The following is an 18744-nucleotide window of genomic DNA, read 5'->3' as shown; positions in this document are numbered from 1 at the left end:
ATAGGTGTTTCTTATTATAATAAATCACAATATCATAGGTGCTTCCACCACAGGCCTTTGCTCTACCTGGTTCCCATATGGAACCTCTTCCCCTGGCTGCTGCCCATTCGACTGTGTGTGTGTGTGTGTGTGTGGTGGTGGTGGTGGGGGGGGTGTCCTGCCCCGCAGCTTTGCTCAGACCTTACCTCCCCAATGAGCCAGCTCTGACCCCCCTACTTAATGACCACGCCTACACCCCAGATCTCCGTTAGCCTGCCCCCTTTCCCCCCAAACACTTATCTGCTCCCACAATGAGTGATTTATTTGGGATGGTAACTGTTCATCCTCCGCCCAGCCCCCCCCACCCCCCACCCACACACACGCGAAGCTCCCTGCCGCCGGGAGCCCCGGCCGGGCTCACTGGGACCCCCGAGCACAGCGCCCGGCCCCGAGGAGGTGCTGAGTGAGCGCTTGAATGGAAGCGCTCCCGCTGCCTCTCTACTTTACTTGGCCGTCCGCAGATTAAAGTGTAGAATGCAAGCTTGCCTGACTGTTCAACGGTAAAAAAGTGACTTCTGAAACGTCTTCCAAAAACGAGATATGTAAGTAAGCTTTGTATGTTTGCTTTTTAAAAAACCTGGTATGTTTAAAAAAAAAAAAAAAAAAAAATCCCTCGGAGCCCGTCACGCGTCCGTCGGCCAAGTCCATAGAGCGAATGGGAACAGCGCCCCCTCCTGGCTGACCGGGGCGACGGCCGTTTCCTGCCGGGCCAGCCGGCCGGGGATGACGTCAACCCCCGCGGCTGATTGGGGCTGTGAGATAAATGCTATCGATGGCATTTCAAAATGGGTCAAATTCAACACTGTTTTCAGGAGGCAAGTAAAAGAGGAATAAAGTGTCAAAGGGAGAACTTTCAGGAGCGCAGAGCCCACACACTTCCAGACTGTGGGGAGGATGTTGTTGACAATTAGCGGGAAGGAGTAAAGGAAAATGTTACGACAAGAAAATCCTGATTTGATAACGGCCATCTGCTGTCCTTACAGCTGGAACCCGAGCTGGAATGTTCCATCTGTGCTTTATTCTCATCTTCGACTATAAATAAGACACACGCATGCGTAACTTGTACCCGGTGTCTTTTGGGGCCAGAAATTGTTTAAGGAAGATATATATAAAGTGTAAGTGTACACACAGACTCTTAACTCTGAACCGACTCATCAAGCTGGTCTGTAGCGTGCAGCCAGCCCATGACTCGGTCCCATGACGAGCTGACACGGCAGACTGGAGGCGTAACACAGACCCACACAGAACTCGGGACGCCCAGGCCAGCGTTCCCTGCAGCCCTGGCTGACCGCCGCAGGACCTCGGGGCCCAGAGTTCTGCGTGTGCTCCGCCACACGGAAGCTGCACTTGCTACTTTAGATTCTTGTTTGATTCTCAAATTGACAGCGAGTGTCTGTATAAACTACGGCCCCCCCATGGTACAGGAGGAGGGATCAAAGCTTAGTGACATGAGGCCACTTGCCCATGGCCATGTGGTCCCTGAAGAGCAGGGCAAAGACTCAGAACCAAGTCTTTGCGTCCACTTTCCCCTCTGCCTCCAGGTTACCCTTCCCAGGGCCTCCGGGGCTATAAATAGCGGGGAGGCTGAGACTCATGCGCAAGGTTAGCCAGGCCTCCGACAGACACCAGTAGGTCCAGCCTGGCCGAGCCAGCGCCCGGTCCCCTTGGCCTCAACAGAACTCAGTCCCAGACAGGCCTGGGCTTATCACTCGCTTGGCTCTCCTTGGTTATATTTAGCTCCGGACCTCAAAGAGAAAGGTGCGGGCCAACGCCTGCGACATGGCACCCCCAGGCCAGGCCAGGCCGCCGGGTGAGGAAAGAGAAGGTCGTCTGCCTCTTGGCCTTCTCAGACGGCGGGTGAGCCCCTCCCGTGGGGCCGGTGGCTCGCATTCTGCAGCGCCTGTGGGATGGCGTGGCTCCTGCTCCTGGAGGGCGGGGCCGTGGCTGCTTTATCAACGTGTTTGTAAAAGTCCAAAGCGTCTGTAAGACACTGCGTGGGGCTGCCGCTTCACACTCCTTTGCTGGATGAACAAATGCATGATGGAAGCTCACGTCCTAGAAATCTGGACGTCAAACACAGAATTGCCGGACAGATACCTTGTAAAACCAAATGCTTTTCACTCTGTTAAATACAGTCAAGTTTATTCAAGGAATGAACATGAGTTTCCATGACCCTCCCCCCAACACACTTTTCTCTTCCCTCCACCCAGTCTGGATGAAGGCAACAGGGAGAGAGTGGGAGAGGAGGAACATGAATCCCAGAGGGTGGCCTCTGGGTGCCCCACGCAGCTGCCATCGTGTGTGATGGCTCTAGGGGTCCCTGTGTCCCTGCAGGCATCCTGACGACAGGCCTCCCTGGCTCTGCTCGCCCTTTATAAGGTGCCACCTGCAAAAACCTGGGGGACTGTCTCCACCCGACCTGCCGAGCAACTGGAACCGACTGGGGAACACGGATCGGTTGGCAGCCTGGGCCACAGTTCAGGGGCATGGCTGGATCCTGACACCGGAGCTTAAAGGGCAGGCGCTGCCAGCTCTCAGGTCCTATAAAAATGGGAAGAGCCGCTTTTTTATGATATATAGAACTGTTGCTAGAAAAAGGGCCAAGGCAAGGAAAATCAGAAGTTTGTCCGTCAGTTCTCGGCGATTGTATTTTGTGATGAGCTTCCGTCCCAGCTGGATGGTCCCCGACATGGACTTAAATTCCTCATTGGCATCCAGAATCGTCCGAGAAGAGTTGACTGAAACACAAGAGGGAGGGAGCCTGGCTCAGACCGTGGAGCAGAAAATCCAGAGATGGCTCTGCTGGCTGGGTTCCCAGTAAAAACCTCTCTGAAGCAAGTTCCCCGTGCCAGGAGCAGGGACTGCGAACAGACACCATCAGAGGAGTGGGAACAAGGACAAAACAAGGGAAGACACTTCCCTAGGTCCCATCCAGCTCAGAGCAACATGGTCTGTTTACATACAATGTCACAAGGCCATACCCGGGAGTCCTCCAAAGTGGGCACCAGCAGGGAGAAGGGCAGAGAAGGGTTCTTCCCCACCACCAACCTCTGCTTTCTGAAGCAGGCAGGCGCTGCTGAGAACCGCCAGCCACGCAACTAATCTGGGTGACCGTGGACCGGCCCTGTGAGGTCTGTATGGGGCCAGAAGCTGGGAGGCACCAGGACCTCCCACCTAGGAGGGGCACCGTGCCAGGACACCTGGCGGCCAGACCTGCCCTGCGTGGGATCACGGAAGGCTGGGCTCGGCTCTGCCACAAGCCCTCACACAAACCAGTCCCTTCAGTGCCAGGTCACGGCTGTAGCTTTAAAGACGGGACCCCTGCGCTCTGGACACCGCGTGAAACCTAAGAGCAGGCACGTGTCTTGTAAGGCTCCTGGCGTTCAGACGTCAACTTCACTTCTGAGTGTGGGGATCTGGGCCTGACACTGGGGGAAGGGGTTCTTGGCTAGCGCCCCCTACAGAGTAAAACATGACATTGTCGGAACACCCAGAGAAGGAAGCGTGTCCCGTGGACAGGCAGGGAGGGGAAGCAGCGTGGGAAACGTTTGCATGCAGGTAGGAGAGAGGGGAGCAGATAGCGTTCAGTTTGCTTGTGCCACGCGAGCTCAGAGGTCTCGGAAGGACATAAGAGACACTGGTCACAGTGGTGGCCTCTGGGGAGTAGGCTGGAGGTCAGGGTCGGGGCTGGCCGAGGGCTGTGCAGCCGCCAGGGCAGCCACTAGACACGCGAGGCACCCGAGCGCGTGAGGCGGGGCCAATCCGAACGGTGACGCGTCCGAGTATGAAATACCCGCACGGTTTCAAAGACTTAGAACGAAGAAAAAAGGCATGTAAAATGTCTCGGTAATTTTTCATATTAATTGCATGTTGAAATGGTACTATTTAACACACAATGAGTTAAAGAAATTATCAAAATTAATTTCATGTTTCGTCCCACTGCTTTGATGTGCATCCCAGAAGACTGAGTCGCATTATGCTTCTTTCAGACGCTGCTGGCCCAGTGGGCTTCTCCTTGACCACCTAACTTCCATGACCCTTTCACAAAATGCAAAGTTACGGAGCCAACGAAGGAAACTCCTGGAAGGAACAGAGAAGCCCTCTCTGAAAGGGCAGGTCAGGGGGAGAAGCCCACACGGCCCTCTCGGCCCCCCTCCTCCATTGCGCACACCTCAGCACCTGCCGGGCAAAGAGCCAGCAGGCCTGTCTTCGTCACCTTTCCCCACAGAGGACGCGAAAGCGGCACGCAAGCCGGCGGCACAGAAGCGCGACAGACCGTGCGCCCACCGCCCCAGCTCAAGCGCCACCGACTCCCCGGCAACCCTGGCCCCTGGCCACCCCACCAGCGAAGTCCAGATGCTGTATTCCGAACAGGCTTTTTTAAAAGGCTAAGGCTCTCGGCAGCTTTAAATCAAGCTGAACTCGTGAGCCGTAAGGGAATGATTAAGAACTGCACTCTTATTTTTCAACAGTTCTCTCTCCTGCAAAACGGGCCCCAAGAATGGTCCTCCAAAAAAGATCCAAACAGTCCTCAACACCCCAGAAACCACCGGCACCTGCGTGCCCTCCCTACCACCTAGACTGAGTCTGCTCCTGACACCGTGCTGGGTGTGGCCATCTGTCACCTGCCTCAAAGGCCAGCGGTCTCCTCTTTCCCACGTTCTCCCAGGCCTCTCCCGAGGCTCAGTCTGTGCCCGCAGTGCTCGCTCAGATGGGGTGAGCGGCTGGTGCTGAGCCTAAATGCCCAGATAAGTTTCAAACACAGGGAGTGACCTTGGGGACAAGCTGCTGGCTTTCCTTCTGCGTCTGCCTGTTTGAACAGTGCACTGAAAAAAAAAGGTGGTTCAAAATTACAGTGACTTTTTAGGGGTGAGAACGGCATTGTGGTTTTGGTCTTTTCCTTTGTTTTTTTGTTTCAGGAGTCTTTTAGGGAGACGTAGTTGCATATTTACGATGCCTGGGATTTGCTGCAAAATCATTCAGATGGGGCATCGTGGGGAGAGCGCTGGACAGGAGTGGCCTTGAGTCGGCAGCTGCTGAAGCCAGGGGATGGGTGCGTGGGGTTCAGGGGCCGGGCTCCCCACTTCTGTCCCTGTGACTCTCCCAAAAGGGTCGCTGTTTCCCCACGTGGAGGGCCCGGGGGAGGCCCGACTCTCTTCTGTGCGCCGTACGGGAGACGCCACGGGAAAGCTTCTGGGGGAGCCAGGTGGTCTCCAGCAGCTGTTTCTGTGCCCTCCGTTTCTTTTAAAAGGCGCGCAGAGTAAAAACCACATTGGGAGGTTAAAAAAACAAAAACGAAAACACCACCACTCTGGGGAGCATGATTGCAAGCCGAAATCCCAGCAGATGAGCCGGCCACCAATACACTACACATCTCTCTGGGCAGTGAGTCCCCAAGCAGCCTGGCCCAGCGGGTCCCGAGAGCCCTGGACGAAGAACAGGCTCCCAGACCTTCCCCGAGCCCCGCTCGCCGCCACCCCACTGCAGCGGACCCCTTGCTTTTCACGCGAGCCCCTGGGAGTGCTTCTGCGGGGGAAGCCTCTTACTGCGGATGTGTGACTAGAGAAACCGGAGAGAAGTAAGGGCAGCAGGTCTCCCTCCGGGTACAACCATGCCGCCACAGAAGTGGGAAGTGACGGGTCAGGCGGCCGGGGCGGGAGGCAGAGGCGGGGGTGGCGGGATGCAGAGGCGGGGGTGCCGGGGGCCGGCGCGGGGCGAGGGCCCTGAGGCCGCGTCCCGGGAGATGCTCCCACTCCAGACCGCTTTACCTAGCGTCTGCATGGCCTCCTCGCTCTGCTGGACCTGCTGGGACATCATCCTGCTGATCCCCATGAGGCTCTCTGTGATGGTGCTGGACGTCTGCGCCAGGCTCTCTTTGGTGCTCTTCCTAGACGTCCAGAGCGGGAGGAGGAATGTTAACCAAGGCCTGGCTGCGAGAAAGCCCCGTGTGCACGTGAGACCCCATGTTTCCATCTGTGACATCGACACGTTTTTAAACGTTCGTGGTCAGTGCCGACACGGGTGTCCCGAGCCCACACGCCTCGGGACCGCAGGAGGGGATGTCACCGGGGCTGCCCTCTGTAACAGATACCTTTGCCTCAAGGCGTCGCCTCCCTGCAGAAGTTCTGCCTTCTCTAGATTGTCGATGGCGATTTTGCAGGTGAGATTCGCTTTCCTCCACGACGTCTGATTGCTGGAATCAGAAGGGGCACGTGTGAGTTTTTGTTGACAGGGCCAGGATGACAGACAGCCCCAGTCACAGCTCTGTGTGCAGCCCGCAGGGCTCCCGATTTCAGGGTAACCTCCAAAGCCTTCCGCTGAGGGCACGAGGCCCGGGCCTGCCCGGCTACGTCTCCCCCTCACCGCTCCGCCCTGGGGGCCGGCCGGCTCTTCCCCGAGAACCGCGCCTCACGCACGTCTGCGTCACCAGGACCTACGACAGGCTCTGGCTCACTGGCCGCTCAGCCAATATATGTAGGAAAATCATAACAAGGCAGTTTCCCTCGACATTTCCTCGTGGTTTGCTGTTCCCTCCATGCTAAAGACAGACCGCAGCGAACCCACACCCTGGCCCAGCAGGGCCTGCGTGGCATGATCTATTCACATGCTGTCCCTGCCCCCGCCGGGGAGGGACAGGGCCCGCTGGGGAGCAGCGGCCGGGAGTTGGCAGGGCCGGGGGCCCCGCGGAGGACCCCGCTCATGCTCTGGAACGCGTGCGCAGCGGCTCCCGTCCCCCGCGCTAAGCCCTGCGAGCTTCCAGGCCCAGTGGAGAGGGCGTGGGCTGAGCGGGCGGTTCTCCGCCTGCACCCCAAGGCCGAGAGTCTGCGGACAAGCCCCCGACGCCTGAACCGCGGCCACTCTGCCGTTTCACACCTGACACTTAAAAAGAATCAGTGACGCGTTCAAACTGTTAGCAAGGCAGGTCTGCCGGGCCCCGCGAGGCAGCGATGACCAGGCAGGAGCCCTGCCCTCCAGGCGCTCACGGTCACTGGCACGAGACCAGCAAGCCATCATTCACTGTTCGGTGTGACAGGCGCGCGCCCCGGGCCAGCACAGCTACTGCTTCCACACGCAGTCACCACGGCCGTGACTTACTGTTCCTCTCCTCTGCCCTCAGGCTCCACAGCAGGAGTGGCCACTCTCAACTTTAAACCCATGCGGAGCTGGTTCTGTCCAGCCGAACTCGCTATACTTAGTACGAAGCTGTCCTCTACTCAGTTTATAATCTGAGTGCCCTCGGTGGGCCTGGGAAGCAAAAGTCATCATGACACAAGGCATAACTGCTGAGCCAAGCACGTGAACACTGGTCAGCACGCACCCGTCCCCCTCCACACACACACCCCACCAGCCTCGCCTCCGGCACACCCACGCCTCGGCCAGCCCCTCTCCCCTGATTGCTGGGTGTTCCAAAGAGCTGCCGTCGGCCGGGAAGATGCTGGAGCATCACTGAAACCAGAAGCAAAGCCACAGACTAAACCAGAAGCAAAGCCACAGACTAACACAGACGGGGCTGAGCCTGACTAGCGAGGACACAGGGAAGGCCCAGAGGAGGGTGGCCCAGCAGGGGCTTTAAGAGAATGATCTGGGAAAGGCGATGGAGCCCTCCGATTTTTTGCAATAAAGACCCTCCTATGATTATGGTGCAAAGTCCCATGTGAAGGGACAGGTACTATTTTATGACACCAGACAATTTTGTTGGGAAAGTCCCCCAATTCAATACCAAGAAACAGCACATATTTTCAATGACATAATCGAGTATTAGCCCATAGCCACAATAACCTCATCTTGGTTCACCTTTTTAAAAAATTATTATTATTATTTTTAATCCTTACCCAAGGACATGCTCATTGATTTTAGAGAGAGGGGAAGGGAGGAAGGGAGAGAGGGAGAGAAACATCGATGTGCGAGAGAAGCATCGATCTGTTGCCTCTTGTGCGCATCCTTGACCAGGGACTAAAACCACAACCCAGGCATGTGCCCTGACCAGGAATTGAACCTGTGACTTTTGCTTTATAGGACGACGCTCCAACCGAGCCACACGGGTCAGGACTGATCCATCTTAAACGGGTACACTTCTAGTGGACTTTTTCTGGTACCCATTCTCTTAGGTAAAACAAAACCACTATATTTTGGTTTTGTTTTAAAAATATAAAACACAGTATCACATTAAATATGCTTTTGTAAAACTGCCCGGTTCCCCCTGCCCAAGAGCTCCTACCTGCCCTTTTCTTTGGAAATGACTGATCTAGAGAGAACATCCCATCTGTGCATGCACGATATAATTAAGTCGTTAAACCAGGTTTCCTAGGCACACCCAGGCACAAGTCTCCCAGGGGGCACGTGAGCCAGCAGAGGCTGCTGGCAGGAGGCCCGGCCACCTACCTGAGCATCTGCTTCTTGTGGTTCTCCACCTCCTGGAGCAGCACCTGCTTCTCTGACTCTTTGTCTTGCTCTTTAGCCGACTGCTCAAGCTCCTATGGGGGCACACAGCTCTGTATTAAAACCATTTTAAAGCCGATGCAAAAACCGGAGAGCACCTCTCCCTGTAGCCAGGGCATAGCCAGCACCTGAAAACCTTCCCAGAGCAGGACACCTAGGAATGCCAGGGGACAGACACACCCCAAACATCCTTCCTTGTAAACACATAGCTGGGCTTGCAAGAAAGCAAGGACACTCCCGAGGCCCCACAGTGCAGAGGAGACTCGGCCAGCGCAGTTGGCTTGTGAGTGGTCACGGCTGCCCTGTAGTGGCAGAGGCCGCCTGTAACGTGGCGCATGCCTGACAAGGGGCAAAAATACTAAACAGGGGACTGACCCCGTTCTTAGATATTATGGGAATATAAAAAACTGCATGTTTTCAAAACTTCCCTTGAAAATCCCTTTGGAAAGCAAAACACAGGACACAGACCCACTGCTTCTGAGGGTCCAAGTGACCCATCTCTCCACCAGCTTTGGAACAGACGCTCTCCTTGTGTTAAAGCAACCGCAGTTGCTGGCCTGGCATGTGGGGCCACGCAATATGAAAAGCACTCATCTTTACACCCCATGTGCACATGCAGGGAGACTGGGCGCCCAACACTCACCCAGAGATGGGCAGGTCCCTGCCACCTAAGTTATCCTCACTGAAGGCACAGTAGCAGAAACATCTACACTATCCAAACTGGGACTTCTCACTTGGTTGTTTTTTGAGATGGCACATCGAGGTCTGCCCAGAAGGTATCCAGCCATGTAATATGAAAAAACAGAGACATTTATTGAAGAAGATACAAGAAACATTGTACACAGGACAAGGATGCCTCAGTCCCCTTCAAAGTGGGCACCTTGGGACCTCACTCGGTTCTCCCAACTGCCGTCAGATACCCCATCATATTTTCCTGAATATCATCAATGGTCTGAGATCTCTTCCCTTTCAAAGGCCATTTTAGTTTTGAGAAAAGTCAGAAGTCGCAGGGCGCCAAATCTGGGCTGCAGGGGGGCCGAGTCACTCGGGAGGTTTGATGAGACGTGATACGTGAGCAGGCATGTTGTCATGCTGAAGCTTAGCTGCAGACTCCTGAATCCACCGAATAGTTTCCGCAGAGGAGTGTTCAAACTTAACGCAAAATCTGATGCAGATTCATTGCTCTGCTTGCTCAGCCAATTTGAATGCAACGGCCACACCATACACATGCTCACTCAATGGCGTCTACCACCCCCACTGACTGGTACAGTAAAGGCGCCATTGTTCACGCATGCGCATTCCAGTCCCCGCTCCTTGGCTGCCAGGTTCCATCAGTATCATGCGAACCGTTCTCATATTAACAATGGCTGGACTTTTTCCAGACAGACCTCATATACCAGAGTCAAATTCAGGAGGGTTGTATGTGCATATGATGTGCCTGGTGACTACAGAACAGAAAGGAAGAGGCTGCGCGAAGCAACAGCCTGGAAAAGGAACCCAGGCAACACTGGTGGTGGATTGGGGTGGATGGGCTGGAGAGACTGGCAGAGAAAAGGAAGTAGTTCAAGTGACCCCAGAGTTTTTAAGCTGAAAATTCCAAGGACAATGCCATCCCTCCACCCACTTAATACAGCTGGCAGTGTTCTATATTCCAGCGTTTCTAGTTTTAACCTGGACAGCAGGCTAGGACAGTTACCCTCACTCTCTAAACATTTACCGAAGAACCAAGACAGCTCTCAGGCAGAGGTCAGTCCTGGGACCGAGGCCCTGTCCTAGCAGCTCACTTCCGTAGCAGCTCACCTGTATTCTGTGCCGCAATTCTCGAAACTTCTCTTTCACTTTAGTGTTCAGTTCAGTAAGCGTGCTTAGTGGTCCCGAACAATCCCGAATATCCTAGGAGACATTGAAGAGATGAGGGGACCTTTCTCAAGGCAATGAAATGAAACGGGCACCATCTGTACAGTGACCGCAGCTAAGGTTGGCCCACTGACTGAAATCCATCCTGCTCTTTGCTGTTTACCTCCGCGACACAAGCAAACACATTATTATTTACACTCTTCTCCTTCCTCTTTAAATTAATTTTGAATAGGTAACATAAAAGCACAGAGAGAAACACAATTCTGTCTTGACTTACTAGTTCCTAAAGTTAAACAAAACGCCACCTGGCAGATACGAAAGCCTTAAAGTAGCTTGTGTGTTCAACTAAAATGGAAATCCCAAACGGATACTGATAACTTTAGGTCCTTGAAAACTGGGGTGCTAAATTCCTGCAAATCATATGACAAGATTAACTTCAATCTGGTTTGACAAACCACCTATTATAAATCACTTGGTTTACAGACATACTCAAGGACTGATGGAGAATTTGCTTCTGGATAGTCAGAATTATCGGAGCCAGGTTTTAGAGCGGACCCCGGGGCCCGACTCTGTGGATGCGGATGCAGATGCTGGCTGTGTGTTTATCAGCTGTGAAACCTTGAAAAACACAAACCACTTGGTTTCTCTGTGCCTGTCCCCTCATCACATTACCTACGTCACACACCACATATGTACGTAAAGCATTTAGCAGAGGAGCCGGAATGCAGTAAGAGTGTAATGGATCCAGCTCTAATGGATCTTTTTGATTCGATTTTAGAATTAGCCCGCTGTTTTGTAGCTTACACATGGGAGAAGGAAAGTTCAGGAAGTTTATTTAAATGACTGCATCTTTTCCTCACTTGTTCTCTGGCTTTATTCACTGAATCACGCTTCCTGGCACCATATGGTAAAGCACTGATCTGGTTTATTTTGCGTCTGGTTTCCTTCACTTTTTGCCCCAGCCAGTTGCAGACTCTGAATCTACATCTAATGCTAAGTAACATTTGTTGGGCCTGGAAACCATTGGCCTGACACCAAGGTTTAAAAGTCTTGGTGTCCCCTGACCACTGCGGCTGAGTTGGTTGGGTGTCATCCCGAAAAGCGAAGAGTCGCCCGTTCAATTCCCGGTCAGGGCACATACCTGGGGTGTGGGTTTGATCCCCAGCTGGGACGTGTCGGGGAGAAAACCGGCTGATGTTTCCCTCCCTTCCCCTCTCTCTAAAAGTAAACACATTCTTAAATAAAATAAAATAAAACCTTTGGTTTCTTTTTGTGAAACTTAAGGCACCATTTCTACATTCCTAACTCTTGCCTCTGCCAACTACTTCCTTCTGCCCTTAACTGGCTTAAGCCAGAGCCCCGCAGGGACCTCCGTCCCTCCTCCCGGCAAACCCCCAGTTCTGCCACTATCTTGCCTTCAGATTCGGTCCTTGCCGTTTCACCCGATTTCCTCGTTTACAAAATCACAACTGCGTCCAGGGGGCGTTCATTTCACCCGGGGCCTCCCGTGCCACGGGGCACCGGACCGCGCGGAGCTGGCCGGCAGGAGCGGGGCTCACGCCGCCAGGCTGCTACCGAACGGCGGGGAGCGCGTGGTCAGAAGACGGGGCTGAAGAGGGTGACAGGTGCTTTGTGAGATGGTGCGGGGCAAGGCGACACCCAGGGATCCGGATGGGAGGGACCAAGCGGAGCCACAGAGGGGAATCCTGCTCAGGGGCGAGGGGCACGGAGGTGTCCCGGAAAAGGGGGAGCCAACGGCACCTGGATGGACGATCAAGGCCAACGGACAAGGGGAAAGGACCAAAGGGGGCCGGGGTGCAGGCAGCCGGCCGTACAGCGAGACCAGCCACCAAGGAGACTTGACCGAGTGGGGAAAGCTCGGGGCTGAGACCGCGGAGTACACGGGGGGCCAGCGGAGCTCGCGTGGCGGGCACTGGGAGCCCAGGAGAGGCCCCGGGGATCAGTACCTGGATAAGCGCCTTCACCTCCAGGTCGAACTTGACAATCTCTTGGTTGCAGATCCGGACGTGGACATCTTGGGCAGCCGCCATGTTGGAGACACCGGCTACGGGCAGCGGCGGCGGCCAAGTTCAAACGCGTTTTCTCGCCGCCCAGTCTTGCTGCAAGCGCCCCCTAGAGGCAGGCCTGAGGCCGGCGAGGATGGCGGCTCTGAGTCGTGGGGACTTCCCCCGACACGTTGCGGGGGAAATCGTTCTCACCTCTTGTCGTGGTCCAGAAAAACGGACACGAAGGGAGGAGGGAACATCAAGAACGCTTTCGCGGTGGCCTCTCCCATCTTGCTCCGATCAGCCATTCTAATGGTTACAGATGTTTCTGTATGGCGGGGGCGGCGGAGACTGGAAGAAAGGGATCAGTTGGGATGTCTCTGGAAGGTGGCATTGACAAAATTTTGTATTTCTTTGTTTTCTTGAATGTTTCATATTTTACAGTGAACTCAACGTCCCTGGGCCTCGGTGTCGTCAGAGGCCGCCTGGTGGTCAGCACAGGGGCGGCTGGAGGGTTCCGTGAGGCTTTAAGACGCGCAAAGCGCCCAGCACCGTGCGCAAAGGTGGCCTCTGGGAGAACGCAGGGCGCGCTCGCTGCTCTTCTTTTATTACCGACATTTTGGGAACACTTCCTATGTGCCAAGCACTTTGTACTAAGGGCTTTATGTGCATCGTCTAACTTATTAACTCTCACAACAGCCCCATGAGATACAATGATCCATAGTCCACACGCGAGGAAGCTGGATGACTTGCCCAGCGCAAATGGCATCTCCAGGTCCAAGGACCTGGGCATTTACAGATTCTGACTCATGCCACCATACTGCTATTCACAGAGGTTCTATCCGTGGGAGTTTAGACTCCCCCCAGCATGTGTTACCAGTGCCTGCTTCCCACAGTCTTGGCACCTTGGTGTGTTAAAACACTGGGATTTTTGCCAATCTGATGAAGTCAAAAATGCCATTTTAAAAGTTGCATTTCTCATCATGAATGAGGTTATTTGTATTTGTCGTCTGCTTGTTCCTCTGTTGGGTTGTTGGCCTTCTGTCAATTCCCAAGAGCTCTTTCTATATTAGGATTATTCCTTAACCATGAGTTTTTTTTCTTAGCCTATAGAATTTTGAGCTGGCTTAGCGTTTTGTTTTGTTTTTTGGCCTTAAACGTTTTCCTTTAAATTTTTTTGCTTTATTTTTGTTTCACATAGAATTATCAATCTTCATTTATGACTTCCGGATTTGGGATCCAAGTTTGGAAAGCTTTCCACCAGCAACAGGAATTCTTTTTCGTTCCTTTTTTAACATTTAGATCTTTACCTATTTTGAATGTATGGTGGTATATGGTATGAGACACACAGCCAACTTTACTTTTTCCACAGTTACCCGGTTGTTCTAACACTGTTTTCCGAAGAGTCCATCTTTTTCTCACTGGCTCGGGATGCCACATTTACTAAATTCTTATGTTTGAATGGATTTGTTTTGTTGGCCTGTCTAAACATTCATGCACCAAAATGACATGTTTAATTATTATAGTTTTATGTTTTAATATGTTAGGGATTAAACATCCCCCCACCACCAGTATCTCCCACTTATTATTTTTCCCTATGTGAACTTTTTTTTTTTTAACTCTATTGATAGGTCCTTATTGGGATGGCATTAAATTTTTTATTTAATGTAGGATTGACAGCCTCGTGTTATTGATTGCTCCTCTTCCAGAACTTGGTCTCTTTGCACTTGTTCGAGTTTTCTGTATCCTTCCTAGTATTTTCAAGATATCTTTAGAGCTTGTACATTTTGTTAATTCCTGGCAATGGTATTTTAAGATTAAGTTTTTAAAGAGACGGAGGTTGACACTGTGCAGGTCAAACGCCCTGGACCTTCAAACAGAAGCTTCCCCTTTAGGACAGTAAGAAGCCCGAAGTCTGAAGGCAGGTCTGCCTACGTGACCCTGGCCCCCATTCACATCCTGCTTCCTGCTGGAAATTCCTATGTAACCAACAGTCCCCAGCTGCATCTCCCTGCAATTAAAGAACAAAACACAGCTCCCCTTTCTTCCACCCAGTCCCTTCTAGCAAAATGACCCAATTCTCAGCCCGTCAGCAAGAGGCCATCTTTGAGGGATAGGTATGCAAATTGGTGACCCACACGCCCAAACTGTTCCCTTCACCTTTACCCACTGATTCTGAGACTAACTTTTGGTTCCTACATCTGCTAGGTTTTGCCTTTAGTTCTTTCTGGTTTCCAGATTTTTTAAAGACTTTCTTTCTTTCTTTCTTTCTAGAGAGGAGAAGGGAGGGAGAAAGAGAGGGAAAGAAACATCAATGTGTGGTTGCCTCTCGCATGCCCCCAACCGGGGACCTGACCCACAGCCCGGGCATGTGCCCTGACTGGGAATCGAACCTGCAACACTCCCAATACTGCCCGGGCCTGGGTCGGGGCCTGCAGAGATGAGTATGAATGGTCTGACCACAAGCAAGCACACTGGAGTTTGAACTTGAGCTCCGTATCACATGAGCTGGGTCTGGGGTAAGACCCCGCATCTAAGTCTCGGCTGATTATCCTCCTCACTGGGTCACTGAGAGCCCCAGCCAAGTTCCCTGATGGGACAGAACCTGGCGGGGGCTTAATGAATGCCACCCTAGCCTTCTAGGACTTTCTAACTCCTTGCTGTTCTGAACCTTCCAGCCGGGACATTAAAGTGTTTTCCTTGGTGACTAAGGAGCTCTCCTGGTTCCGAATCAACGTCAGTGAACAACCCACCTGTGTGCCGCTCACAGGATTAGTTAAGAGCTCAGCCAGCTCCTTCAAGTTCCTGGACCGTGGCAGAGGCTCCTGTGACGTGTGATCTGGAGGAGTGAAGTCCTAGAGCAGACTGAGTTCACGCAAGGCCATGTCCGCTCTGCTTCCTGACAGCCTCAGCTTCGCTCAAGGGTCCGGGGACGTCAGGAACACAAGCCTGTCAATTCCTCTCTAACATGCCCCACCAGATGGGGCCCGTGTGTCCCTGTGTGACAACTCTGTGTTGTTCTGCAACCCTGTCCACAGGCTGCCCCCTCACCCCCACCGCCAGCAGTCTGGGAGGCCCTGGCAGGCCTGCTGATCTCTTCAGACCCCAGCAGCTGGTACAAGTCTTGGTCCAAGGACAAGTTTGTTAGCTGAAGGTACACACTTCACACTTCACAGCGGGCTTCACTCGGGTCACCTGACTTAGGCTCTATGTATTCTTACTTAAAGACTCAAAATACTTTATTTCCCCAAGAGAAATCACCTGCCCAAAGAATCAAAGGGAGAAGTATAAACTAAAGTGTGCTCCAAGCTATGAAAAATGCAAATGTTTATCAATAAATAATTCTACATAACAGCGCAATTTCACTAAAAGTCTCTGCCCTCTTTCGTTTGGGGTTTCTTTGCAGGGGATTGCCCTGAGGAGCAGACGGCTGCCTCGAGAAGCCACGGGAAAGCCGGGGACAGGAAGGGCGAAAACATGAGCCAAACGTGTCAAAACCTTTTCATCTTTTTTTATTTTAAATTACAAAGGATGTTGCATACACGGATGAATCTGTATCTGACTAGAAGTGCTGAGGGACTGCAAGGTGACAGAACACAAAGGCAACGTGTGAACTGCCTTTTCTTCTGAAAAGGAAAACTGCACAACTATTAACCAACACTTAATAGAATAATTTTTAAACAGCTCATGCGTCAACAAGATAAAATTCTTTCTAGACAAAAGACAAGACTGAATCCAATGAAAAGTTTCATAGTTCCAGTTGTGGGGGAACAACTGGGGCGGGGAACAAAACTACAGCATGTGACAGCGTTACAGACAGGACCCCACGCAGCTACGCGAGGGAAGTTGCCACACCGGACGAGCAAACGCTTTGAATTCTTGCCCTTCCACTCTTCTCTTGTGACGTCCTATGCGCGGTCAGCCTGAGCGTCGCTATTAGCCACAAGTGCTAAGTTATAGGACAGATCCTAGGGAAAGAAGGTCAGAAAGGCAGGCAGTGGAATACAGTGTCATAAAAATGCGGTGGGAAGGCAGATACAGCACACACATACACATTTCTGTTATTTGGTTCTGGGGGGTGGGGGGGACAGGGCGAAGGGCAAGACACAGTAGTCAGTCCCGCTCCCATACACCCAGAATGTAATGACCTACACCACTGTGTTTACATCGTGAGGAAAGGCAAACGTAGTTCACCCAAACTTGGCACCTGAAATCCCCAACTTGGATGTTCTGTCCTAGTCCCCAGGTCTCCAAAATACTATTTGGAAGTAGTTCTAAGGTTTTATTATTCCCTCACCACTACCCCCAAATCTCTGTTCTAAACAAAAACAGCAATTTGGCAGAATTCAATCCCGAGGTGTAATTTCTACGGCTTCCGTCAGTTTCCTAAGCACGAGGGCTATGCTTGAACACATGACCCCACTCGCCTAGGGGAGTGTGAAACTCTCAGTAGTACATTTCCCTGCCTTTCCCCAACATGCTTATTCCTTAAAACGAAACAGCCATCCCTACCGTGGACATCCATTGTTACATCCCGATGTGTTTGAAAGAGTAAAAAAACACGGAGTCATCTTCTCGTAATGCCCTTATTAAGATTACAAAGATTACAAAAGAAGCCACAAGTATTACGGCACTGTGTGAGACTTGTTTGTCACGGTTCAGGGGAAGAGCGAGCCTGGAGTTTTGTGCAGAGGTGTGGACACGGCCTCGGTCCCGTGGGAGACGGCGGTCCACAGCAGACTTCACGAGAACGGTCGCGGACACCTGTCCCTTCAACACTGACAGCACAATTCAATGCATCCTCAAAATTCAAGTTTCAAGATTTGGAGAGATGCTAACATTCTGTTACATGATTAACTAGGAGATACTTAAACAAAACTTCAGGAAGACTACAAAGAAAGGGAACATAAGTTTTTGTTAATGTCTGCTGAAGGCAACTTGAATTTGTCTCTTTTAAAGTTAACTAAATCTTAGCAGCTAAACTATTTTTAAGTGTGTGGAATAAAGAAAAGCACATCCATTCTTGACATTTTGGTGAATAAACTAACAGCTTTATTAATGAAGGCAAACATCAGATAATTGTATGAATATTATATATATAAAAAAGAAATCCAAACTAACAGCATTGTATTTCAAAAGTACTGTACTTCTGTTTCTTTTAAAGAGACTTGTCATCTGTTTTATAAAACAAACAAAATGGGTACTCTTCTAAAAAATTCTGGAAAAAATGAAATAGTCAACTTCAAGCTGATGAATGGAACACACCTTTCTTTAAATGCAGACTATTGCGAAGAAGCAAACGAAGTCAAGCATCAGAAAGAAGATGTATGTGACAAACTCATGGAAGTCAGGAAAAAGGGATGCAGTGACGTTACCACTCATCTGTCCCCCTCCTATTCAAAGACCACTCAAAACTGGTCTTTCATACAAATATAAAATAACTATAAAGAGAGGGAATTTGAAACCATACCCATCTGAAATCCTTCATGATGTTTTTAGAATAGCTTTGATTCTCTTACCAAAAAGGTCAAAGTGAAAGATTTAGGAAGTGGAAGGGAACGGGACGTTTTGTTTTAATGTACAAGTAAGGCACAATATAAAGCCACATCATAATCTGTTATGAAGAACACAGGAAGATACGAGAATCATACATGGTACAGTAGAACAGGCAATCATATTGACTGAGAAAGTGTGGCACCCAATTCAAAACTCAGACAAGACCGTAACAAGAACACCTGGACAGCATGCTTTCAGATGGAGACGAGCTACGAGGAATCCAGTGTGTCTGAAACGAGGAAGAACGATTTTTGTCTGTTTTTTTTTGTTTTGTTTTGTTTTTAAATCATAGTACTACTAGAGTCAAAGTTTCTATAATTGCTTTCGGAACAATGGGTTCATCTGAGGTGAATTCACAATGCCTTCACTTAAATAAGACTCTGGACTTCATTATGAATTATCTGTATACCATGTATGAACACAGAAAACCTTTAGAGAGCTCTTCTCTAACGATCTTCACCCAAAAATACATGCCACAATTTCAAAACCAGAACATGTACAATTGTTGGGGTTTTTACATTACCCTTATAAGATCTGTTGGTGTGATACACTAACCATATGTAGTTAATGACAATGGAGGAAGCAGATTATTACTGGCATTAAAGTACAACCATTTCTAGACGGTTTTAAATGCCACAGAGTCCCCTGGTTAAAATGTAAAGCTGCACAGCTTGCCTATGTCATCTTTATGATCAAGTTAAAACAGCAAGAGGATTTAACTTGCACTCTACATTTTACTGCCAGGTTTTTATTTAGATCAAGTATCGCTGCAGCATTCTGACCAGCCCAGATTTAGCAGCAAATGGCAGGAATCATATAAAATGCAAATTTTTTAACAAAGTGCTTT

The 18744-nt window shown here is 51.1% G+C and overlaps 1 protein-coding gene across 2 annotated transcripts; it reads right to left on the bottom strand.

The window, feature by feature from the left end:
* Positions 1-2164: 2164 nt before the first annotated feature.
* On the bottom strand, positions 2165-12422 carry BNIP1 (BCL2 interacting protein 1). Of its 2 annotated transcripts, none has more exons than XM_090289816.1 (6): positions 12303-12422; positions 10279-10371; positions 8422-8513; positions 6131-6232; positions 5808-5926; positions 2165-2777 (listed from the first exon to the last, which is right to left on the bottom strand). In XM_090289816.1, the coding sequence occupies exons 1-6, from the start codon at positions 12384-12386 to the stop codon at positions 2581-2583; spliced, it is 687 nt and encodes a 228-aa protein (XP_090145942.1). In that variant the 5' UTR covers positions 12387-12422; the 3' UTR covers positions 2165-2580. The 2 variants fall into 2 exon arrangements, with proteins under 2 accessions (XP_090145942.1, XP_090145943.1); XM_090289817.1 differs by lacking the exon at positions 2165-2777 and adding an exon at positions 3868-4119.
* Between the last annotated feature and the right edge of the window lie 6322 nt (positions 12423-18744).

The sequence above is a fragment of the Furipterus horrens genome, unplaced genomic scaffold, assembly GCF_987537825.1.
Source record: "Furipterus horrens unplaced genomic scaffold, mFurHor1.1.pri manual_scaffold_10, whole genome shotgun sequence".
NCBI classification, from domain to species: Eukaryota; Metazoa; Chordata; class Mammalia; order Chiroptera; family Furipteridae; genus Furipterus; species Furipterus horrens.
The sequence above is the reverse complement of the archived record's forward strand: the minus strand, read 5'-3'. Positions and strand labels throughout refer to the sequence as shown.

Bases quoted from the DNA above. Each gene is read 5' to 3' on its own strand.
- BNIP1 (XM_090289816.1), bottom strand. From the start codon at position 12,386: ATGGCGGCTGCCCAAGATGTCCACGTCCGGATCTGCAACCAAGAGATT. The intron at 8,514-10,278 runs GTGAGCTGCTAC...GTGCCCCCATAG, and splicing joins AATTGCGGCACAGAATACAG to GAGCTTGAGCAGTCGGCTAA. The intron at 6,233-8,421 runs GTAGGTGGCCGG...TTCTGATTCCAG, and splicing joins CACAAGAAGCAGATGCTCAG to CAATCAGACGTCGTGGAGGA.